We start from the raw sequence: 15,168 nt of genomic DNA, 5'->3' as shown, positions 1-15,168 counted from the left end.
AACTTCTCATGTTGATTCATTTGGGATATTTCTGAAGCCCGGAGCCAGGTAACAGGTGAGAATCTAAAGGAAGGATTGAATCAGGTTATCAGGAAAATACAAGCAACGCAGGCTGCAGGTGGCTGGACCTTTAAATAACACTCCTACATGCCACTGGGTCTCTGCCCAGGTAAGCGCTACAGGACAAGGGACCCTGGGAAAACCAACGGATTGACGTCATTTTTTACATCAGTGGGTCCTGTGTTGACCTTTTGCCTTTTAGTGGCACCTCTGACAAATCCCTCATTCTTTACACTATATTGAGAATCATTTTAATAGCTGTTGTGCCCAAAATATTTTCTACAAGCGTGTTAGCCCTTTTTGCACACATGTTGCACATATTTTAAAACCAAATTCTCACTTTATATCTATGCCACCAACCAAAGAGAATGTTGGTCTCAATCTTCTTGGTCTCAAAATGTCCAGAACAAGTTACAGGCACCAATAAGCAACACAGAGGAACGGAAACGAAGTCTCCACGTGTCACACTCAAATACTCCACATGGAGCTGAACAGCCGTATGTGGAGCCTGGTACTTGGTCAGTCGCTGTGAGACTCTGAAACGCACCTGGTAGGTCTGGACCAGAATGAAGATGTTGTCCACTCCCACGGCCAGCACCAGGAATGGGATGACTTCTATCACAATGAGGGTGAAGGGGATCCCAATGTAGCTGAAGATGCCCAAGGAGCACGCCACCGAGCTCAGCACGATCAGGATGCCCGCAATGCCCAGGGAGATTTTCGAATCCACCTGGAGACGCCACAAAGACATAGATCCTCATTTAGGGTGTTTTCTGTCCTGTTCCTAAAAGGTCCTCATTTTCACCTCTTTACCTGGATATTGCCCATCTAGATTTAAAAGTACGGTTCCCGGTTTGAGACAAGATATGAAAAGTTGTCTAGGTCTTCCCTAGCAACATATTTTATCAGCTTACATTCTTAGGTGATGGCAAGTTAGAAAAAAAACTGGATTATGTGAAATAAACTTTAAGTTGAAGATAAGAAATTGGAACTGAAGAAAACAGATGCAGGAAGCAGAAAATGTGACAAACAAGTAAAACACAGGACAATTTAAGGTAGTTTTGAACATAATGAATTAGGATTAAGCAGAGGCAAAAACATGCCATCACGCTGTGTACTGTCATTTCCCTCTAACACACATACACACACACATGCACACACACACCTACACACCCCACTTACCAGAAACCTGCTACAGCTTTCGATATGCCCCAAGGCTATGGAAATATATAAAAACATGATGCCATAGCTGATTAGAACAGTGAAGATATCACTGTTACTTTCACGGTTTATTTCATCTTCAATACTTCGTTCAGCCTTAAAAGAAATGGTCAGATTTGGATTCTTGTAGTTTTTCACAAAATTAATAAACCTAAAAGGGTAAGCAAAATTTTGTATTTTTAGTTAAAACTTAGTGACAACTAAGTAAGGAACTTCTTCGTAACTTCTACGACACAAAAGCCACACTTAACCTCGTTAGGACCTTCTACACTGGCAAGTAGAAGGTAGGACACTTCCAGATTACGAAGTTCCAGACATGCTGAGTTTTCCAGTATTTAAAACAGGTTTAGAACAAGTTTAAAAACTGCTTCATGGTCTCACTTCTTTTTTTACTAAAAATGATTTCTAAAGGAAGTATATTATACTACAGACATATGCTCATGGAACAAAAATTTTAAAAGTTGATCTACAGATTCAATGCAATCCCTATCAGAATCCCAGCTGACTTCCTTGTAGAAAGACAAGCTGTTCTAAAATTCACATGGAATTGCGAGGGGCCCAGAATAGCCCAAATCTTCTCTTTCAAGAACAAAGTAGGAAGATTCACACTTCCCAATTTCAAACTTACTACAAACCAACAGGAATCAAGACAGTGTGGTTACAAGCACAAGGCAAGGACAGGCATACAGATCAAAGGATCAGAATTAAGAGTCCAGAAATATGCCAATATGTATCTGCCTTCACCTAGTTTTCAATAAAGGTGGCAAGACTATTAATGGGGGAAAGAATATCTTTTCAACAAATGGTCTGGGGCAACTGGAGAGCCATATACAAATAAATGCAGGTGGACCCTTACCTCACACCATGTATAAAGATTAACTCTTAACTCAATGGATAAAAGACCTTTTAAATGTAAGAGCTAAAACTATAAAACTCTCAGAAGAACACACAGGTGTAAATTTCCAGGTCCTTGGGTTAGGCAATGTTTCTTGGCTATGACACCAAAAGTACGAATAACAAAAGAGAAGATAGATAAATTGGACTTTACTGAAATTAAAGACTTCTGTGTTTCAGAGGATACCATCAAGAAAGGCAAAAACACAGATTGGAGAATGGGAGAAAATATTTGCAAATCATACATCTGATAAGGGACTTGTAGAATATATAAGGGACTTGTAGAATATATAGCAATTCTTATAATTCGATAATAAAAATACAAATAACCCAGTGAAATAAATGGGCAAAGGATATGAATAAACATTTTTCCAAAGAAAGTTATACAAATCGGTGCATGAAAAGATGCTCAAATTCATTAGTCATCAGGGAAATGCAAATCAAAACTGCAATGAGGGAATTCCCTGGTGGTCCAGTGCTTAGGACTTGGTGCTTTCACTGCCGTGGCCCGGTTCAAGCCCTGGTTGGGGAACTAAGATCCCGCAAGCTGTGCAGTGTGGCCGAAAAAACAAAATAAAACAAAAAAACTGCAATGCGATACCACTTCACACCCACTAGGATAGCTAGAATCAAAAAGTCAAATAATAACAAGTGTTGGCGAGGTGTGGGGAATCTGAAACCTCCATACACTGGTGGGAATGTAAAATGGTGCAGTCACTTTTTGTTTTTGGCTGCGCCGCACAGCACGTGGGATCTTAGTTCCCCAACCTGTGGAAGCAGAGCCTTAACCACTGGACCACCAGGGAAGTCCCATCGGTACAGTCGCTTTGGAAAAAAGTCTGCCAGTTCCTCAGAGTTACCGTATGATCCAGCAATTCTACTCCTAGATATATACCAACCAAGAGAAATGAAAACATGTTCACACAAAAACTTGTATATGAATGTTTGTAGTATTATTCCTAATAGCCAAAAGGTAGAAACAGCTCAAATGTTCATCAACTGATGAATGGATAAACAAAATGTGGTATATCCATAGGATGGGATATTCTTCAGCCATAAAAAGGAACGAAGTCCTGACACAGGCTACAACTTGGATGAACCCTGAAAACATTATTCTAACTGAAAGAAGCCAGACCCAAAAGTCCACGTACATGATTCCATTCCTATGAAAGTCTGGAATAGGAAAATCTAGAGACAGAGAGTAGATTGGTGGCTGGGTAGGGCTGGGTGTTAGGAGGGTGACCAATAAAGGAGATGGGATTTCTTTCTGTGGTAAAGAAAATGTTCTAAAATTGACCATGGTGATGTTTGCACACATCTGTGAATATAGTAAAAGCTACTGAACTGTACGCTTTAAATGGGTGAACTGTATGGTATATGAATTATATCCCAACAAAGCTGTTCAGAGTCCCTGTCTTCCTCGGTCCCCTCTTCCCATTCTCTAGAGGTTATACCACAGCTAACCGGTTCCCAGGTCACTTGTTTGATATCTTTTCTAGGCATGGATGGCATGCATAGCATATATTTGTCCAAACATGCTGACTGCAGTTTTTAGTCACTATCTTGAACCATTTATTTGTCTCACCATCTTTAATGACGAAATAATATTCTACTGTACTTCTCCCTACTAACGTACACTCAGCTTGCTCAGGTTTCGCTGTTAGAAAAGAATGCAAGGAACATTTCTGCATAGATACTTTTGCATTCTTGTTGCAGGGATATGTATTAAAAGAATGTTTATAGGTAAATTTATTAATAGATTTTTTTTTTCATAGCACCACCAGTACCAAGTGAAAAAAATGGCATAACTTAGATCTACTGTTGGTTAATGTAGTTGAACTAACTGTAAATGCTTTCTGCTACGGTCCACCTTCCCACAGAAAGGACAGCTTGTTTAGACCCTGTGAGCAACTCACTCTCTTTCCCAGGCCTGGGCCTTCTGGAGCTTCTCTGTATCGTTACGGTAATTATTGACAGGAAAGGTAATCACAAGGGCTGTGGCGTTATTGTAGTTTTCATCTAGAAAGGAAAAAGGTGACATCAAAAAGCAGATTACAAGCGTGCAGAAAACTAGATCAATACGAGGGGAAAATCACAAGCCAGTTAGGTGCCTGGTTTCTCATGGGGCTGAAGCCTACACACACCTGAACTCGAGGAACACAACAGGAGATCTGGTGCCTGTGTAGTTCAGCTAGTGAAGAAAAAGGACCCTCGTGTGGAAGTAGGCACAGTTGTCATTCATATCATCATTACTACACGGCACGTGCATGGTGACAATTTCAAACAGAGCGGAAAGGTGTTCAGGGAAAAGCCTCTCTCCTCCCTCAGTCCCCGTCTGTGTCTCAGCTCTCCTCCCCACACCATGGCACTGTGACTCCTTCCAGCCACGGTCCACGTGCATAAGCACAGTCTCCCCTTCCCTCCTTGTTTACACAAGCAGTGACACACTCTTCTGCAAATGCTGCTTTTAAAGGCATATCCTGAGAATGCTCTGTTTTAGTACACAGAGAGTGTCCTTATTCTTTTTTCTGCTGTATGATATTTCCTAGTATAATTTAACCAATCTCCAGTTGATGGCTATCTTTGCAAATCTTTTTGGTATTATATACAGAATTACTACAAAGAATAACCTGATATTTCCAATATGTACAATGTAATTCGTAGAATCAATTCTTATAAGTACAATCACAGAATCAAAAAATATGTGCATTTCTAATTTTGATAGATGCCCCCCAACTGCCCTCCAAAGAGGCCTCCTGTTTTTCATTTCTTTCTTCAACAAAATATTTACTGAGACCTACTTTGTGCCAGACATTATCTTAGAGACTATGGATACATCAGTGAGCAAAGGAGATAACAATCTCGGTCTTCCCGGAGCTTATATTCCAGTAACCATTTATACTTCCACCAACAATGTGGTTTCCCCACATTCATCCACAAAAGATTTTATCAAACACTTAGATCTTTGCTAATCTCTTATGTAAAAGATTGAAGTGAGAGGCATTTCACTAATTTGGAGTGAGGTTCAGCATTTTCCCCATATAACTGAAAGCCACTTGCATTTCTTCCTTTGTTAACACTCATATGGCTTCTGCCCACTTTTCCTTTGGGTGGCTGACCATCTCTCTTTTCCCCAAGAGCTCTCCACGTATTAAGGAAATGCTGTCTGTTATGTACACTAACTTTTTTTTTTCTCCAGTTTGCTGTTTGTTTTTTAAACTTTGTTTGTTCTCTACACAGGAATTTTAAATTCTCATGCAGTCAAATTCATCAGTGTTTCCTTCTGTGGCTTCTGCATTGTGTGTCCTGCTTAGGAATGCCTTCTCCATTTAAAAATTATTTTAAAAAATTCACCCTGCATTCTCTCCTAGTACTTTAGTAGTTTCACTTCTTATATTGTAGTCTTTGTTCCACTGGAATTTACTCTGGTGGAGGGAATAAGGTAGAGAACAAATTTAATTTTGACGGCTGTGGCTACCCAGCTGGTGACACCATCTTTTCCCCACTGATTAGAAACCACACGGTGTTACATAAGGCAGAGTAAAAGTTACAGCTCACAACTTCTCCCTTCCCACTGGATGAGGAGAACATCTGGCTTCTTCTTTAGGCTGGAGAAAAACTGTTAGGCTGCCTGTAATTAGGCTTCAGATGCCAAAGCTGTCACATGATTCACTACCCCATCACACCTGATAGAATCTGCTCCAAGGTGCTGCAGGAACCAGCAAAGAGCAAACCAACCGCCTCTCCCACTATAAAAGTGTTTGAGTTCTTAGCCAACTGGTTTAGAAGGAAAAAATCTATCCACTTTGTTTCTTTTCCCCCATCTCACATATTATCTCTCCCCCATTACAGATGTTCTTAACCAGAGGGCTACAGACTCCACAGGGGCTCTCTCAACGAGTTTCAAGGGTTCCATGAACTCCCTGAAACTGAGCAACGTATTACGTGGATGTACACAATGGCATTACTCTGGGAAAACGTCCTTAGCTGTCAACAGCTTTCCCAAGAGTAACCTAAAAATGGCTAACACCACTTCCTTCAAATGCACAATAAAACCCAAAGCTGAAGGAGATACTATATTTGGGACCCCATATACTGGGTAAATAATAAGAGTGCTCGATTGATGAAATCTTCGTAATTACCACTTGACTGTTAATGACAGAACCAAGACTACTTTATCTAGCAGGGAAAGTAGAAGCTTCTCTCACCATCGTAGCCTCCTAACACAAGCCACGGGAACACTGGTCCACCAAAGGTCCCCAGGCAAGGATCGTGGAGCAGACTGGTGTCATTCAGGGAGGCGGGAGCCCTGCCAAGAATGCAGAAAACACCACCCAATTAGAACAACCTTAAGACGCCACAGAGACCGAAACGCTTACGCAGCAGTCATGCGGCGGATTAGGAATGTGGGCCTGAGGTTGGTTCCTTGGATGAATAATAACAGTTCAGTAGTTGCTTGTGGGAGCTCAGCATCACTGAGAGGCAGGCACATACAGTGCAATGTGGTTGATGTCACCTGGTGCACAGAGGAGGGGGGCGCTAATACGTGGGGAAAACCGCCACCATGAAGAAAAGAGCTGTACAGGCCAGGTCTCTAAGGCTGAGGGGGGATTCACCTGGGAGGGAAGAAGTGAGGGCTTCCACACACCACACTGGTGGGAAGAGAAGAAAGAGCGTGAGGACAGGTACAGGAAAGGATAGAGTGGACGGCGGCCTGAGGGACCACAGGAAGTCCTGGGTCTAGAGCATGGGGTACCCATGAAGGGGGGCCTCCCAGGCAGGGGGTGGGGCTAGGAAGGAAGAGGGAAGCAGTGGGAAAAAGGGGTAGGCGCCATGCTAAGCAGTTTGGATTTTTATCCTGTAGACACTAGGGAACGATCAGATTTGGGGAAAAGGGAGGTCATGAGCTGTTTGACAAAGATAACTCGGGTGGCAAAGCGGAAGGAGGTCTGGAAGTAGGAAAGAAAGAAGCAGGGAGACCAGGCCAGGGACGCCAGCAGTGCAGGAGAGACAGACAACCGGTGACAGGGAACCAGCATTTCAGCACAGAAGTCAGGCGGACGCTGGGCACAAGTGAAGGTCCTCGTATATAATGTGAACCACCGCCCTTCAGTGCCGAGGGACAAGGGACGGGCTCAGGTCCTGGGATCAGGTCACTGCTGGGGGCAAACGGCAGGGCTGCAGGGCTGCATAGAAGCTGAGCCCTGTCGACCCATACATGTGGGGCTCTGCTGCAACACTGCGGGCTTGAGGGCTCATGCTGAGGTTAAAACCCATACGGGCTACGTGAGGAAGAGTCCAGGCAGCCCGTAAGCGGTAGGCGTTGATGCCATCATGTGATCGGGGGAAGCAGGAGGTCTGTGCTTGGTTCTGGGCTAGCCGGGCTCCTGCAGGGCCTGCGTGCCCCCAGGCGGAACAGCCCAGGGAAAGGTGGAGGGTGAGGAGGGAGTTGAGAGCTGGGGACGCACAAGCGGAACCACAGACAACACACACCTCTGCCGCGCAGGAGAGGAGGTGCTCACGGTGGTGTTTCCACACCTGTGTGAACCACGCTCCCCTCAGGCAAAACACCCATCTCATGTGTCTCCCCTGTGGCCAAAATTCTGTTGATATTTTATTTTGTAAAACAAACAGAGAGAAAATAACTTTTTTCTTTAAATATTAAAGTTAAATAATACTGAACCTTTCTTTCCAATTGCCAGTGGCCACCCTGTACCACCTGTCCTTCGGAGAACACTGCTTCGGGTACACGGGCTACACTTATTGTTTCACGGGCTTGTGTTTATAGATGTGACATCCTGAAGAGAGTAAACACAGCCCAACCATCTAGAGTCAGTCATATTACAGTAACAAAAAGAGACGGAACCTAAGGTCACCAAACCAGGCCAGAAGCTAGAGCTGTCAAGATGTGGTTAACTGAGCAGCACGTTCACAGGTGACAAGGAATAATTTCTCTGCTTCCATAATGAAGAAACAGCCAGGGCTTCCCTGGTGGCGCAGTGGTTGAGAGTCCGCCTGCCGATGCAGGGGACACGGGTTCGTACCCCGGTCCGGGAAGATCCCACATGCCGCGGAGGGGCTGGGCCCGTGAGCCATGGCCGCTGAGCCTGCGCGTCCGGAGCCTGTGCTCCGCAACGGGAGAGGCCACAGCGGTGAGAGGCCCGCATACCGCAAAAAAATAAAAAAGAAACAGCCACAGTGGTGGTCTGATTGGCTGAACAACTGTCTCTGGGCCAGATCAGGCCAAGGTACATGGATGGCATCCAGAGACGGCAGACGCAAGCCGCAAGCCGCTCCTCCTGCCGCGGGACAGGCCTAAAGATCACCTCACAGGTCACCAAGCATGGCTTCTGTGTCTAATTCAAACCATACACGCACCCTGCCCAGCCAGTCGAGCCTCCGAGGCGAAGCAGCTTCAGTGCCCTCCGATCTAACTGCACTCTAATCCAGCCCCCACTCCTCGAGGGGATGCTGCACATTTTAGAAACTCAGTATCATGAAATAAATTTATACTTGAAAGACAAGAAAAAGCACTACAGGCTTCTATTTTTGCACTATTTAACCAGCTCAGGAATGCCTGGGGCGGTGCAACTATGTGTTATCAATCCAGGCGGGAGTCAGGGGCTGAGCGGTACCTGCCGTTCCTCAATGACACACCATGAATGCCTCGCCCCAGGGGCTTTGCACCTGCTGCCCGTCTACACGGAACCCCACCCCCTCACCCCAACTCTCCCAGGCCTCCGTCTTCCCTTCTGCTGACCAGGTCTCCGCTGCACCGAGAGCGGCATGCCCCCTGCACTCCCTGCCCTCGCCCAGCTTCCTTTCCCCACTGCATCGCCTCGACCTGGCACCGCCTCAACCCGGCGTCAGGGCCAGCGGCTACTGTTCACCCTCTGCCTCCCTTCATTAGAAGGAAGGCTTTGCCGGGAGGATCCCCCTGTTTATCCCTGCTGGGGCTCCAGTACCTTCAACGGCGTGTGGCCACAGCAGGGGCTCCAGTGTTGGAGGAATGAAGGAAGGACTGTCCCCGCCACTTACCGAACGCAGTACAGGAAGTGTGTGTGGTAATCCGCGTACACAAAGAAGTAGTCTCCTACTTTGTGGTCCAGCACGGAATGGCTGTTCTGGAAGTAATTTAACACGCTCATGATGGTGCAGTGCTTGTTATACGGTGAGAGGGGGGCCAAGCAGATGTCCTGGAGTGTCACAGTCTCATTGTTGTAAGATGCAGTAATGTTCTCGATGGCTGTTTGTAAGTCAAGAACCTGAAGGATGATTTTTAAAATAAACAAACCCAGAAATGTATCAGTTTTCCCTCAGAGGCTGACTAACCGTTATCGCCTGGAGGAGTCAGAAGGTAAAGAGGGTTTGGCGAAAATCCTTCCTGAGACAGGGAAGGCTGAGACACATGACGGTTAAAAAAAAAAAAAAATTTTTTTTTTTAAAAACATATTTTTGGTGACTTCCCTGGCGGTCCAGTGGATAAGACTTCACCTTCCAATGCAGGGGGTGAGGGTTCAATCCCTGGTTGGGGAGCTAAGATCCCACATGCCTCACAGTCAAAAAACCAAAACATAAAACAGAAGCAATACTGTAACAAATTCAATAAAGACTTTAAAAATGGTCCACATCAAAAAAAAAAAATCTTAAAAAGAAAACAAACATATTTTTGCGAGGAACAGCAAACTGGGATGGAGACCCCACCTACAGGCACCCAGAGAGAGGAGGGGGCACCACGACAGGTCAGATCCCAGCGCAGGACACACGAACATCTGCCCTCCCACCCTTCTCCACAAGGACCCACGAGGCCACAGAGGGCAGCCTGGGGTCATCTGCCTGATCTTCCTGACACTCCCTCCCCTCACCAACAAATACCACCTTCCTCCATACTATGGTTATTTATGTATATTCTCGTACTTTCTAATAGAGAATATATTCCAGGAGGTAAATGACAACATTTGCACCTTTTGCAACAAGCTAGGAAAAAGCAACAGACAGTCATTGGGTGGAAAAAAGATCCTACTCAAGTCTTGAGAATATTTTGATGTTTTTTCAAGCCATCAAGACATTCTGTAGGGCAACAGCAATGTTTAAAGGAAAAACCATGCAACTGTGCAACTGTTCATTAAAAAATAAGCGGATGCAGTTTAGTTACAGATAAGTGTGATAAGGGAGAACGGGCAGGTTTAAAAGCCTTTGTAAGAGCACGGGATGGATCTCGTTCCAAATGCACCTCCCACCAAATGCAGGCAGGGAGCCCACATTCAGGCAACACTAAGTTCATTCCTGCAGGCGGATCAGCAGTGATCCAGCAGCTCCTTCCTAGGTCCCCAGGACAGCGTAAGAGGCTTTATCCCTTTGGGTCCTGGTGTATTACTTTTTAATTATCACGGGAAAAAATCCATAAGTTCCTAGGTGAATTATAAATACATTCTGTTTCAAAAGAGAAATGCTCATCTCAATTTCAAGCAAGACCATCTGTATGAAATAAATACCAAAGCGGTCTACAGTAAATTTTTCATTAAATTCAACAGCTATCACTTTTTTGAAAAGTAAGTGAAAAGCGCCTTTACCTTTATCATTAAGGTTCACAAGATAAATCACCACACTCAGCCCCAAACCCACATCAAGTAAACTGGTCAACAGCTGACAAAGTGCCGCGTCCCCCGGAATTGATTTCTGCAAAGAGCAGATTACCTGGTGCAAGATGTCTATGGCAAGTGGAGGCCCAAAGGGCACGTCGGCTCCAGAGGGGTAGGGATGGTACATGTGCGGCTGGGTGAGGGGGGCTTGGATGATGAGCTGCTCGGTGCGGAAGAAAGGTCCGAAGTGTGTGTCGAAGTACTCCTTCTCCCGGCGCGCCTGGCTGCCGGGCGCAGACCAGAGGTCCACCGGGTCTGTCGTGACCTGCACAAACACCAGGCCCGAAGAACAGGCGGCGATGAAGGCCACGGAGAAGAAAACGATGCAGCCGGGGTGTCGGACGCAGAACAAGCCCCACCGTGTGAAGAGCCGCTGTAGACGGGCTTCGAAGGCGGCACCCAGAGAGTCACAGCAGGACGGCCCCCCTGGAAGAGCGGGATAGGAAGAGAGGGTGGAGGTTAAGAGCCAAGCCATTCCTGAAAGTCGGAACGGGGAGAGCATCAGTTACCACTGCCCATAACGGGACTAGCGCCCACACAGGACACACCGGGACGTGCACAGGACGATCCCCTGCCCGCCCCCCACCAGCTACTTGTCTGCTCTGGAAGCGGCCCTGCTCACCTGCCCACACCTATCCCCACCCCTAGAGGAACGGTGCTCACACACAAGCCTCGGAAAAGCAACGTGCTCTCAGCACTCTGTCCAGAGCAGTTCCCTCCAACCTTTCCTGCTACCCCGGCTCTCAGCCCGCCACGCTGGCGCCTCCACAGCTCTCATCCCAGGCCAGGATCATTCTACTGCAATTATTAACTGCGTGGTTCTGATCTGCCACCCTGACCAGGTTGTTAGTGCCACAAAGGCAAGGACCCTCGGCACGAGCTCAGGGCCTCTCCTGGAACAGGCATATAAACGTTTGTTGAGGAAATGAACACTCTCGTGCCAAAATGGTCCCAACCCTTTTAGTTAAGTACCAACGTGCCTACCTTTGTCACTGGCATTTACAGAGAAAGCAATATTGCCATCAATGGGGGTGTACTCGGAGACAAAATACCGTTTTCTGGAAAATAAAAGCATGCAAGTCGTGTTCGTGGACCTCAGCACAGTGAGGCTGTTCTTCTGACATTCCCACACGAGCTTTCCCATTGAAAGCTCACTTCCTCATCCTGTTTGCTTCCTCCCTAATTGGTGCCTGCCTTCCCTTAAGTTCTCTTGCTCTGGGTCTCTCTGCTCATCAGTCTCAGAGGAGAATTTATGAGGGTATTAAAAAAAATAATAATAAAGTATAATTTCACCTTGTAGCCCTCATTTACATTTAAAAGTTTTAGGTTCTTTAAAAACACAGTAAACACTATATTGCAGGAGCAATGAGCACATCTAGTGCCTAGATCTTGGTTTCTAAACACCACTCTCCAATGAAAGGAACCAGGACTCCTTGCAGAAGAGGATGCTTCTAGGGCTGGAGCAGGGAAAATAAGAGAACATCTTGTGATTCCAGAAAATAAGAACAAGCTTGAGAATTGGGGGTGGGGGTGGGGCATACTTAAAAAAGCATAGGAGCCACCAGAAGATGCTCCCAGTGGTTGAAACTGGGAAAATTTGAGCAATAAGATAAATGATGATACTGAACAGAGACCACAGAATTTTTTTTAAAAGTCCATGATGTAAACGTAACTGAATAAATAAATAAGTAGAGGAGAAAGGATAACTCTGTACAGAGTAAGCCCAGTTAGTAAATGGGGAAGGAACGAGGGAAATACAAAGGCACCAGCAGGCAAACACCACAGGAAATAAGTGTTGAAGACAAGATCCACGGATGGATGCTAAAATCAGTGGGCGACAGTTTGAGGAGAAACAAGGTATTAACATAGTCTCAACATACCTCCTCTAAGATATTTATCAACTCCAAAGGGAGAAATAGTAACTTCACCATTACTGTAGTAGAAAAACCCAGCAGACACCTTCTTAACGATCGAGGCTAACCTCACCAGTGATGAGACATACTGACATCATAAGCCCTTGATATGATACACTGAGAAAGACACGTCACTTCTGTGATATTGTCAAAAACACCTAACCTCAACCTAATCACAAGAAAATATCAGATAAAGCCAAACTGGGGCACATTTTACAAAATAACTGACCAGCACTCATCAAAAGTGTCAAGGCCATAAGAGAAAAGGAAAGATGAGAAACTGTCACAGATTGGAGGAGATGAATAAAACAAAAAGTGAACGTGACATGGGGTCCTGAAACAGAAAAAGGGTGTTAGAGAAAAAACTGGTGAAACTTGAAAAAAGACTGTGGTTTAGCCAACAACAGTATACCAATGTTATTTTCATGGTTTTGATTAAATTATATTCCATGGGTGATGTGCGTTGTAACACTAGAGGAAGCCGGTAGAGGATATAAATAAACTCTACTATTTTTGTACCCTTTTGGTGAGTCTAAAATTATTTCAGAATAAAAAGTTAAAAAAAACATGTGCTGTCCTAAGTCAAGATGCAGATGTCTAAAAAGTACAGTATCGCATCTGAAAGGATTTGAATAGGATACAGTATTGCATCTGAAACGATGTGAATCAGATTTGGCTCATGAGACTCTGTGTTAAAGAACGGCTGCTTTAAATCACATGCCATTTTGAATAAATCAATGAAACTGACTTCCAATGTTTCAACAGCTAAATAGGCTTTTGATTATTGACTAGTTGCAGGGCACAAGCAATTCATGGAACGCTCTTCATGCAGATATTCGTTTCCTATTCTAATGAACCAAAGTCTACCGAGCGAAAGCTAGAAGTGCCACTTGGGTAATTTTGCTCTTCTTGTCCTGGAGGAAAAACAAAACGGATTACCTGTAGCACCACACGGCAAAGAATGCACCAAAGAACACGAGCAGGAATGCCATGTAGGTGCTCCACATGATGACGTACATGGCGTCCAGACCCAGGATTCTCCAGGGAACAGGAGGGGCGGGGGGCTGGGGCTTGGGCCCACAGACGATCGAGCAGTCCTGGCAGCTGCAGGGCCCCGTGACCTCATCCACGGACTCGTCACAGCCCTTGGTGGCATTGTTCATGGGTTCCATCTCATGGGCTGGAAGATCTGTGGGAAGGATTGTGTTGAGTGAGAATCTCCATTACAAAAAAAGCAAACACTACAAGGCTTGTGTTAAATTATATTTAAACCCAATGATAAGCACACTGAAAGTAACACAAATGGAAGAATAAAAAGGACTGGAGGTTTCTGGGTGATCAAGTTATGTTTTGCTGCTTAGTCCTGTAAAATTTTAAGCTAACCTCAATAACTCTGGGCATAGGGTTTGTCACCGAGATCCAAGTCCACCACATTCCACGGTAAACCTCCAATCAAGTTTTATCTCCACTGAGGAGCTAGTCTAATGCTATGGCAGAGCTTTTGAAAAAGCTTTTTTTAATAAACAGCTTATTCGTTCAATTCTGTAGCAACACCTGAAGGCAATTCTTCTATCTCCACTCCCATGCCCAGCCCCTAACCAACCAGGGGCAGGATAAATGCTCTAGTTACCTCTCTTGCTGGAGGAAACTCTAGGACCTAGTGATCTGAATTTATCTTCCTACTGCAGGTTAAGGTTCCTGGGCTTTAAAAAAATCCTAAGTACAATACACCAAACGTGGAGGTCTTCATCCCCACCTGAAAAGATGGGCGTGATGGTGAAAGGCGCCTGGCCGTTGTCCTTGTTGAACATGTACTCAATCCAGTTGGTGGCGTTGCAGGCTTCGGCCTCCTTCCCGCACAGCAGCCCCAGGGCTTTCTCGTTACTCGAGGGGGCCTCCACGTCCCTGCAGGCATTGTACATGGCTGGCAGGGGAGGAAGGGAAAAGACTGAAGCTGAGCCGCCTTAATTCACCAGATGAGATCTTACCGGAGGCCTCTCACGTGTGACCTTGGAAATCCAGACACACTGCAAGCAGGAGCCTTGGGCTGGGACTCGGGACAGTAAACACTAAGGGCGGGAACGGAGGTCACCTCTGAAACCAGCTTGTCACCCTACAAGTAACATCAGGCCAGATTCCAAGCAACTTAAAAGTCAAAGACAGGAAAGGCTTACGTCATCCCAGTATCACCCCCAGTGCATGCAACAGCATACTGAAGGCCGAGCAAGGAGAAGCTAAGGACCTCAGTGTCTCTTCAGCCAGCAAAGCTGGTTCCAGGAAACTCTACAGCTGGAGAATGACGGCACTTCCAGGGTAAAAATTGGTTTCAGGACAGACTTCACATGTGAATGACCCCAATACCACTCTCTTTTTGGGTTTTATTTTAGTATGCATAAAGACAACACACGAAATAAGAATGTCAATGACATGTTGCACAT

At 45.4% G+C, this 15,168-nt stretch overlaps 1 protein-coding gene across 1 annotated transcript in view; it reads right to left on the bottom strand.

Annotated features, from left to right (window-relative positions):
* The window catches only part of NPC1 (NPC intracellular cholesterol transporter 1), a 47,538-nt gene that overhangs the window by 12,509 nt on the left and 19,861 nt on the right, over window positions 1–15,168 (bottom strand). The window contains exons 5-13 of the mRNA XM_060121822.1: window positions 14,487–14,654; window positions 13,670–13,919; window positions 11,802–11,875; window positions 10,873–11,243; window positions 9,214–9,440; window positions 6,384–6,484; window positions 4,092–4,194; window positions 1,243–1,432; window positions 608–790 (exon numbers count right to left, since the gene is read on the bottom strand). Coding sequence (XP_059977805.1) covers window positions 608–790; window positions 1,243–1,432; window positions 4,092–4,194; window positions 6,384–6,484; window positions 9,214–9,440; window positions 10,873–11,243; window positions 11,802–11,875; window positions 13,670–13,919; window positions 14,487–14,654 — 1,667 coding nt within the window. The remainder of the gene's footprint in view (window positions 1–607; window positions 791–1,242; window positions 1,433–4,091; window positions 4,195–6,383; window positions 6,485–9,213; window positions 9,441–10,872; window positions 11,244–11,801; window positions 11,876–13,669; window positions 13,920–14,486; window positions 14,655–15,168) is intronic.

This window comes from Lagenorhynchus albirostris, chromosome 14 (genome assembly GCF_949774975.1).
Source record: "Lagenorhynchus albirostris chromosome 14, mLagAlb1.1, whole genome shotgun sequence".
Classification (NCBI taxonomy): domain Eukaryota; kingdom Metazoa; phylum Chordata; class Mammalia; order Artiodactyla; family Delphinidae; genus Lagenorhynchus; species Lagenorhynchus albirostris.
The sequence above is the reverse complement of the archived record's forward strand: the minus strand, read 5'-3'. Positions and strand labels throughout refer to the sequence as shown.